The sequence below is a fragment of the Pygoscelis adeliae genome, unplaced genomic scaffold (assembly GCF_000699105.1).
Source record: "Pygoscelis adeliae isolate BGI_AS28 unplaced genomic scaffold, ASM69910v1 Scaffold8, whole genome shotgun sequence".
Classification (NCBI taxonomy): Eukaryota; Metazoa; Chordata; class Aves; order Sphenisciformes; family Spheniscidae; genus Pygoscelis; species Pygoscelis adeliae.
This window is the reverse complement of record NW_008825260.1, coordinates 1614611-1624043: the sequence shown is the minus strand read 5'-3', so window position 1 is coordinate 1624043 and position 9433 is coordinate 1614611. Positions and strand designations below refer to the sequence as shown.

The 9433-nt window shown below is 42.3% G+C and overlaps 1 protein-coding gene across 1 annotated transcript in view; it reads right to left on the bottom strand.

Annotated features, from left to right (window-relative positions):
* KAT2B (K(lysine) acetyltransferase 2B) overlaps nt 1–3184 on the bottom strand; it is a 37140-nt gene extending 33956 nt beyond the window's left edge. Inside the window, exons 1-2 of the mRNA XM_009329518.1 lie at nt 3158–3184; nt 1494–1620 (exon numbers count right to left, since the gene is read on the bottom strand). Coding sequence (XP_009327793.1) covers nt 1494–1620; nt 3158–3184 — 154 coding nt within the window. The remainder of the gene's footprint in view (nt 1–1493; nt 1621–3157) is intronic.
* Between the last annotated feature and the right edge of the window lie 6249 nt (nt 3185–9433).

The following is a 9433-nucleotide window of genomic DNA, read 5'->3' as shown; positions in this document are numbered from 1 at the left end:
GGAGATGAATAGGAAAATTATCTTGGAAAACACTGCTGAGAGACATGTTTTTGCTGGTAGTATGAGGAAGCAGACAGCAACTCATTTCAGTTATTTCAAATGCAACATCATCCTCATTAGCTGCAGCCGGCAGAATAAGAAACTTTACCTTTTCTAAAACAGCAATAAATAAAAATACAGTTTGTTCCATAAGGTACATTTCACTAGTACTGGTTTTCCCTGGTTCCCTAGCTAATGAGCAATCTAAGATTTTTTAAAAGACCAAAAACAGTCTCAGCCTTTGAAGAGCTGAGGTTTTCTACAAAATACATAGTCATCCACAAATTCTGCTGAAGAACAGGGAACTGACAGACACAATACCTCATAAGAATTAGAAAAAAAAAAAAAAAAAAAAAAAAAGAGAAAGCAAAACCTTTTCCTTCAAAGGCTAGGAATGAAAGGGACGGGTAACACAAGCTACCCTAACTGCAAAACCAAAAGCAGCACAGAGAAGCTGCGTGATGAAAGGTTGAAACTAACTTGGCTAAAGCAACCGAACTTTCTGTGATACTATGCATTTGTTAATCTTCTCCTGTAAGCAAATGCAGAGATAAAAAAAAGTATTCCACACAAAGTCCAATATTATGTTCAAAAGTAAAAAAAAAAAATCCATTGTGAAGGTTTTAGACTTCCTGTTTCTTATTTCACTGTCCTAAGTTTCGGACATCAACAAAAATTAAATAGCAACCGTTTCTTTTCAATTAGCTCTGAATTTTATTTTAGCTCAATTTTTATTCAATATTTGCCAATGTATACAGAAAAAGTCATCAGCTTTTATTTTGGAATAGCACAAATTCTTAAAAAAATAATACAGTGATTCACCACTCTTTTTCAGGCTATGTGGGTAACAAATCAATCTGGAAGAAAAAAAACCAACCCCAAAGCCCCAGAGCCCCACAACAGTATTTAACAGTGGATTTTAGGCAGTTGCTTCAAAGATACACAAGCTGTCTGCACAGTAACTTAGACAATGCTAAGATGTACAACCCCAGTACTATTTTCTGTGACACGGAAAAGGCACAGTTCTTTTTGTAGGTAAGAGCACCTGCTTTAGCAATGTTCAAGACTATTTTATAGTTTATCTGTAGTAAGAAAACATAATACAGCCTACAGGAGAGAGTCATTCATGTTGTAACTAGGGCAGCTGACAGATAAAACACTGTGATGCTAATGCATATGTTACAGCAAGTATTAGAATTGTTATGGGTAGCTTACAAGTGCTTTTGCATTTTAACAATTTAAGATGTCTTGGTTGTTAGAAGCTGGACCTTAGTCCAATTTATTCAAAACTCATTTTACGATATTTCCGACATTTTAATCTAAGTTGACCGACGTTTATGTCCAGTCGTAACCCCCATTTCTAGGTCTTGGCATGGCATGTTGACTCTCGCCTCGCAAGAGTGGAGACTTCTGGGTATAAGCACGTGGATTGCAGGAGAAAGGCAAAAGCTTACCCAGCGCGTGGCTGCAGCTGCGGCAGGGTTCAGCGAGGCTGACAACCGCGTGCTGCAGCTCTGCCCGGGGGGGCGTGGGCGGCGGGTTGGGGTTCTTCCAGCCATTGCATTTACAGGATTCCTCAGCCTGAAATCAAAGCAAAGGGGTATCGATCAACAGCGTAAAAAACCAGGAACTTGCTGAAACGGCATTATTTCAAAAGCAATAAAATGTAACATTATTAATTTCAAGGTTGGTTTTGTTTTGTTTCGATGTTTGGGGGATGGGGGGATTTTGGGGGTGTTTTGCTGTTCTTGTTGCTTTGGTTTTGGTTTTTTATCTGTACCACACGGCTAGACTTTATTTTGTAGAAATAATCAGAAATAGAATAGCACCCCAAACAGAGAGATTAACATGGTTCTGGTAAGCAAACTGTGCTCGGAAAAATACATATGCAAACTCTGGCTAATTCCTTTACGGAAAGCCTTCACTCTAGCTCCTATATGAAAGAAGTATTCAGACGTTTACTGGTATATCAACAAGTACAGATCCTGCCACCGAGACAGTTTTAATGATTTAAATACAAACAGGTTATCTAACAGGCAACATGTTTATCACTGCCTTATCAGCTATACCGGCAACAAGGAATCATGCAACTAAAACCAAGCCCATGACAACCCAAGCAGGGTTAACTAACTACTGAAATAAGCAAACAACAACTGCACTATTGGAGAATGCTGTCTCAAGCAAGGCTTGGCCACAAAAGCAACGGATGCCAAAGACAGTGACGCTACCACTGAAACCTGCTGCTTAGCCTGGAAAGGTTATTTACGCTCAGGGACTGCAAAACACCACCGACAGACTGCAGCTAAAAGGGGTGACCATGAAGGGGAGAGGTTGTGACTCGGGTAATCGTGTTTCAAATCATTCAGAAGTTCAAAGTCCCGATTCTAGTTACCCAAAGAGCAGCTTTATAGGAGGGGATTTCCTTCTACATATCCAAAAGATCTTAGTTATTTTGATGGCAAAGTTCTTCTAACAGCATTCATATCCCCATGCAGAGATCTGATCAGAAGAAAAGTGTGCTTTTCTACTGTTCAGAGATATCTGTGCACTGGCCTGTAACAAGATGCTCATGAATTTGCAGTGCCAAGACCTCACTGAGGAAAGTGTGCCAACTGCTGCATAATATTGATGACTGAAACAACCTTCGTAGGAAAAATTGTGATGTTAATATATCCAGCACTAATGTGTCATTTTTCAAAACTCATTCTGAATATATTTAATGCAATCTATTTCAGGAACCTATTTCATTTTCCTTTTGTTTCCAAATCCCACCTTACCTAAGGAAGAAGCACCCAGGAGAAGCAGAAAGGATCACAGCTTGACAGCTCCTAAGACTGACAGCTTTGTAGATTGATGGTAAATTGTTATTCCAAACTAATTTCAATATTCAGCAACCTGAGCAGCAAGAAAACTGCTGCCTGCAGTTTGCTGAGCACCACATGATGTTTTTACCATCTCTAATGCTTAAGTCTTTATCCAGCTGGGCTCCTGGCCCCTGCCTGCACCCAGGGCGGTCTGGCAGGTTCGAAGGGGTGTGAGTGGTGTTTTCAGCAGCTGGAGCCACCAGGATGACTCAGAAATCCACCTGCAAGTGCCCAGCAAAACCACTTCCACATACTTCCCTTGGAAGGGGGACAACCTGCATCGCCTGAACCCCCTGGCTCTCCAAATTCACTGCATGGGTGCAGGCTGCCTGCCACCCCATGTATTTATTATGTGGCATCAGGGAGGTTTCAGTATGAAATGTGAGGAAGATTAAAACTTTTTTTTCTTTTTTTTTTTAAGTCTCACAAAATGCAATCTGGATGGATTTATGGTGAATTTTATGTTATTTTTCTATCATGTTTTCTATGAGTAATATGATTGGCAGAGAAGCGAAGAAGGCCCGGTGTTATTTTACAGCAGAAACCGTCTCTTACAGTTTCACAGGCACTGAGCCAGTTTTACTTTTGTTTGTTATCCAGACCTCTTAAAGTTTAATGACTAGAAAGAGAGATCAGTGATTGAATGACACCTGCGAACCAAGGACTGCCCTGGTGTGGGGCTTTGGACACCTGTGAGATAATGTGAAACCACACTTTCAATTAGCATCTCCAGCCAAACAAAACCAATGCCAAATAAGCTATCCACATTTGGTCTGTGGGAGAGGCAACATTGCTGTGGAAGTTTTTGCAGTTAAGACAAGGATGGAGAAACCGTCACAGAAAAAACTGTCAGAAAATGAGATTACTGCCAAAGAAAATTCGAGAGACGATCGTAAAGAAGTTCTCAAACAAAAACTGATTGAATATTATTTTAGGGAAGTAAGATTTGATCCTTCCCATGCAGCTGTCCGGACGAGAATGTTCAACCCTGTAAGTTATTGACATAATATCATGCTGCTCATTAATTGCCTTAAATCATACCACAATGAAACATGTCCAAAAAAACCCCCTCAAATGAGGCACAAGCTTTTTGAGAATTTTTTCTCCAAGTGGAAGCAGTATTTCACAGAAGCTCACCACACAATGTTTACTATCAAGCCTAAAAGCTATAAACAGTGAGTAACTACACAAACTTTAGTGTCACACAATAATTAACAGCAAAGATGCAAACAAACAGATGTACAAATCGTGATAACAGCTCAGTTAAACTGCCAAAAATAAATATCAACCCACCCACAGAAGAATAAAAACAGTGTGTTCAACGGCAGATTTTTTTCTGCCCTTGGTATATTTCCTCGCCAGATCTTTTTGAAACAGATGTTAATTTGTATTGTTCAAATTATTCCAGAGACCTTTCTCAAGCAACTACTAGGGTGGGTTTTTTCGTTAATCTCTCTATAAAACACCAGAATCAGCATAAATGTTCTGTTAACCAAGGGGAAACACAACCCGAAAAGGTCCTCTTTAAAACTAAGCTCTCATTGTAGATGTTGACAGTGCAAGTATTTTGCAGTGAATACGCAATGTGCATTCCTCAATGGCTTAAATTGCTGAGTTGTTTTAAGTCTTCCACAGCGTTTTGTTCATTCAATCCTTTGACTATCTTCAGCTTTTTCCTTTCTTTCTTCCTTTTTTAAAAATGTCACTCATCTGCTTTTCATTAGAAAATAAAGTATGACTTCACCTCCGCAAAAACTTAAGATCAAAACAGTTTTGAGTGGAGGAAGGAAAAGAAGCATTTGAACTAGTACATCCAGTCCTTGGAGCCTTGTTTTCTGGGACATCTGCAGAGCTTTGATAAAGCCACTGGAGAAAGTTGGGGACTTCTGCCTTACTGAAGGCAGAAGTAATGACTGTCATCTTCGCAGGCCCAGGGATCACGAACACTGCATCTTCATTGGCGGTTTTTAGTAAAGTCGGATGAGTGCAGTATAACAAAACGCAACAATTACACGCTGTTGCCTGCCCCCCCAATAAAAAACAGTGCAGAAATTATGTACATTTTGCACTCTACAATATAATGTCAATAATTTTTTGACCCCTTCCATTTTAGGTGGAGCATTACAGTGTGGGAAATCGAACTGTCCGGTAGCTCTGGGCAGTGGAAACTGCAACTCTGGACAAACTAAAGTTACTGTTTCCTTTAAAATACTGAATAGACTGATAGCAGGTCAAAAATGGACAATGAAAAAAATGCAGCACATTTTAACACACACTGTTAGCATTTTTATTTAAAAAGGAAGCACCTGAATGTTACAACATTGCACATCTCGGCCCCTTTTAAGTGGGTTTCAGGTATCTAAATAATAATGAATAAATGAAGAATGTTACAGTAACTTACGGACTAAAACATTCCTCCCCTTTTCGGGTAGTGAAATGAGCATAAGAACTGCAAACTTCAAGCTAACTTAATTACAAAGTAAAAGACCCCAAAAGTCTTAAAACTGGGTTTCAAAACAGCTGTTTTGCCGGGCTCTCTTTCCAGCTCAAAATCATACAGGTTGCCCTGCCTGGTAACTGAGACGCAAAGCAGACTCAACAGATTATATATACACAACATTACAGATCTTCCTATTTCCAGCAAGTTTAACTACTCTAGAAAAAACATTCTTCCTCCCAACACAAAAGCCGTGTAAAATACCCTGTAAGTTTTCTCCTGCAAGCAATAACCTCAAATTGATGCTTTTAACAAAGAACATCACACAAACCATAACAAATACGTTGATGAATTTAAAATACATATTTTTCCTGTCCCGTACCCAGCAACCAGACAGTTAGACACTGCTTGGAGAGCTACTCATACGTATCAGGAAATTAGCTGACCCATTTGTCTTTAACAATACAAAATAATCAGTTCAATGTTCAGCTCAAAGGATATGTTCTTCATTTATTGATCAATCCAAGTATTTTATTCCCTGTATCTTCCAGTTTCATTTACAGAATACATGTAGGCTACCATATAAAGCTTTTATTAAAAATAGGGGCCCAATTCCCACCTTGTAAAGTTAATGGTAGATTTCCTATTTAATTTAAAGGAAGATGCTTTAATTGGGCCTGTAAAACACTGTAAAACAGATTCACCCCACTATGAAAATGATCGTAAGAAAGCTTTAAATGTCTCGTATATCTCATATACACTTCTGCAGAAAACAACTTTAATAATTTCCAGTTGAGCTTCAAGGAGCTGTACACACACCGTACAGAATCCAGCAGTAATACGGCCAAGTCTGCCTCATCTTAATCTGCCTTATAAAATTCAGGGGGAAAAAAAAAAAATCATTACAGAAACGGTGGTACATGTTTACCCTATGAACTATTTTTTATGTGTAGGAGCAGGAAAACTCCATAGAGGTCACTCTAGGATGAGAAGTGGGAAGAAGTGCCTCTACCAAGGGTCACTTCCAGCAGGTCTGGAACCCCGGGACCCAGATTTTACTTCAACCTCTGCCACCCACTCACCTGCCGCAGGGCCTTGGCCAAGTCATCTCATCATAACCCTTCTCACTCTCTGTCCATTTTGTTTATCTAAAGCACAAGGTCTTTCTTCAAGGAGGTATTATTCCCTGCCACTTGTGCAAACGCCTTAGGCTATTGGGCTCTAATTATATTTATAAGCATCCAGGTATCACTGTAAGATATAGATAATGAGAAATAACCAGTTTTACAGAAAACTTAGTGTACTAAAATAGTACACATTTCAACTTGTTTATAAGAAAAACTCCCAGTGAGACGGGAGAGAGGGTTGTATTTTCACATACTGTAAACCAATAGGGGAAAAAAGCCGAGGAGACTTCCTCCTACATCTTCATTAAATATATTTATGTGTGTAATTCACACAGTGCTGCTTTTATATAGAAGTGCTGCAAGCTCGCATGCCTAATGCTCAATTTCACACTGGACAAAACCAAAACGATGTATGCAGCCATTCATACGTGCACAGATATAGCAAGTGCCAAATACAAAACCTCACACAGCATACAGCACTACTGTGCACTTCCAAAAGTCATGAAAGTTGTGCCAACTTCTAATATATATCTTATTGTTCAGAACGTGCTTTCTCCCCCCCCCCCCCCCCCCCCATGGGTATTTAAGAAGGTTGCTTTTTGGGGTGGGTTGTTTGGTTTTTTTATACAGAAAAGCCTGTTCTCTCCCTTCCACCCCGACCTTTTCTCACAGGTCTCTTCTCCCCCCCCCCCCCCCCCCCCCATGGGTATTTAAGAAGGTTGCTTTTTGGGGTGGGTTGTTTGGTTTTTTTATACAGAAAAGCCTGTTCTCTCCCTTCCACCCCGACCTTTTCTCACAGGGGGAAAAAATCAAGCGGAACAGCTCAAGAGCTACAACTCTCCTGTCCCAATTCTTTATCAGGAAAAAGAAACAAACCCCACATTTCTTTAGCCTGGGCAGCAGCTCCCTAAACTTCACTCTCATTCTGCTCAGAACACGTGCACACTGAAGATGCCTTTGTCCATGTTTCCCGTGAAGAAAAGGGATCGCTGAAGAAGGACCAGGAGGTCCCCGGTCCCTACCCCAGAGCAGCACCTTCCACCCTTTTCTGCTCGGCATTTCTGCTGTCGCCAGTGAGACTCACCCTCTACACGGCCACCAAACCTCTCCATCTTCTTGTGTTGCTGCTCTTCATCCCTAGTGAACACACGCTTCTTGCCTTTGCTACTCCCAGCATCTCTGAGGTTAAGTTCCTAATAAATTCTGCATGCTGAATTTTGCGATGAATTTTACATGGGAGAAGGTGATCAACTCTAAGGATGCCATTACGTATTTTCTGCACTCCAACCCGTACAGCTCTATGTAGATTTACACAAGATTCACATGTGGCCACTACTTGAATGAACATCCCCTTTGGAGATGGTTTGAGTGTTTGCCGTCTCTCACTCTTGCACTCAGACACAGAAATGCAAAATAAATGGAAGAGAAGCTGCAACCCAGAGTAAGAAAAAGTTCAAAGTTACTCTCCGCACTGTTACGGTTTCTTGCAAACCAGTAATGTTACAAGCCAAGCAGTGTCGTTTTGGAGCACCTGCCAGGTGTTCAGGAAGAAAAATAACACATTCTTCCACCCTGCTCCATCCTTCCCCCTTTATCCCACAGGAGAAGCCGCTTGATTAGTTTACAATGAGCTTCCCGTCTGCCTACTTGCTTCTGTTTTGAGACTTGAAAGAAAGCTGCCTGCCATTGAATTACTGAAGACAAGTGAAATAGCAAAGGTAGGTTTTGCATTTTAATCTGACCACGGAGCAGCATTTAGTGCTGTGGCTGTGCCTAGATCCTGGCGGGAGGAAGAGGCCCTGGGGGGCCCTCGGCCATGGGTCCCGCTCCAACCCATCGCTGGAGTGCCAATGGGGCATGCGCCCCGGACTTCTCACAGAAGAGGGCCAGCAAGGACACCCCAGCAGAGCACCGGCAGTACGAGCTGTCACCGCACTCCCCCCCCCCCCATGTGCCCTCCTCCCCTCCCAACTGGCACTCGTCTCCCTTCCAACAAAGCACCTGTGGCAGTACACATGTGGGGCTGGCGAGTCCCAAAAAAACAAAGGGTTTGGGAGGAGACAAGGCTGCCTGCACTTCTTCACAGCACAGCTACCTCTGTGGGGCAAAGCACCTCAGGAGAAGGCTTTTGCCCTCAGAAAGATCATCTGGAGGTACACCAGGGGAAGCAAAAATAACCAACCAGGGAAGGAAAAAGCAATTCACGCACACGCACGCACGCTCCTAACAGCCCATGAAAATCTTACCCACCCCACAACCAGCTTCATTTCACAACAGATCTTGGTGACATTAAAATATGGGGGTGTGAAGGGGACTCAGCGCTGGGAAAGCTTCAAACCATGCCACCCAGCCTGCAGTGAAGGCTGCAAGTTTCAAGTACGCTAGCCTCTCTTTTAACTTACTGACAGCTGTGTAATCTTGCAATGTCCCACATATGCACCAAAGCTGAAGTGGAGGTGTCTGCACATTTGGAAACAGGTAAGAAATTGAAATGTGTGTGGCTTCCTTAATTTGCCCTCACAGGACAGCATTGCGCCATGCCTTCAGCATGCCTTCAGTTAATAGCATTGCGCCATGCCTTCCGCATACAGTTAAAGCTCCTCACACCACCAGACAGGACTACAGAGCCATACTATCATGCTTCCTCATGTGCGTTACCGTTTAGTTTGGTCTTTCACTTAACATTGGCCCTTTTGAGGCTCCAAAGCAAGGGAACAGAGAAACTAAGATGCACATTTCTCACAAACGGCTGTTTTCAAGGCTGAAAGCGTTACTAGAGGATTTGACATCAGCACGGCCGATCTGAACACGTCAGACCCGCTGTGCATCCAGGAATTGCCCTGACAGCAGCAGCGCAGCCGGGGGCCCGTGCTCCGAGCACACGGGTCCTCCTCCGCGCGCCGCACGTGCACACGCAGGGACGACAAGCGCCAGTTGTCACCGACCTCCGGAGGCGGGAGCGACAG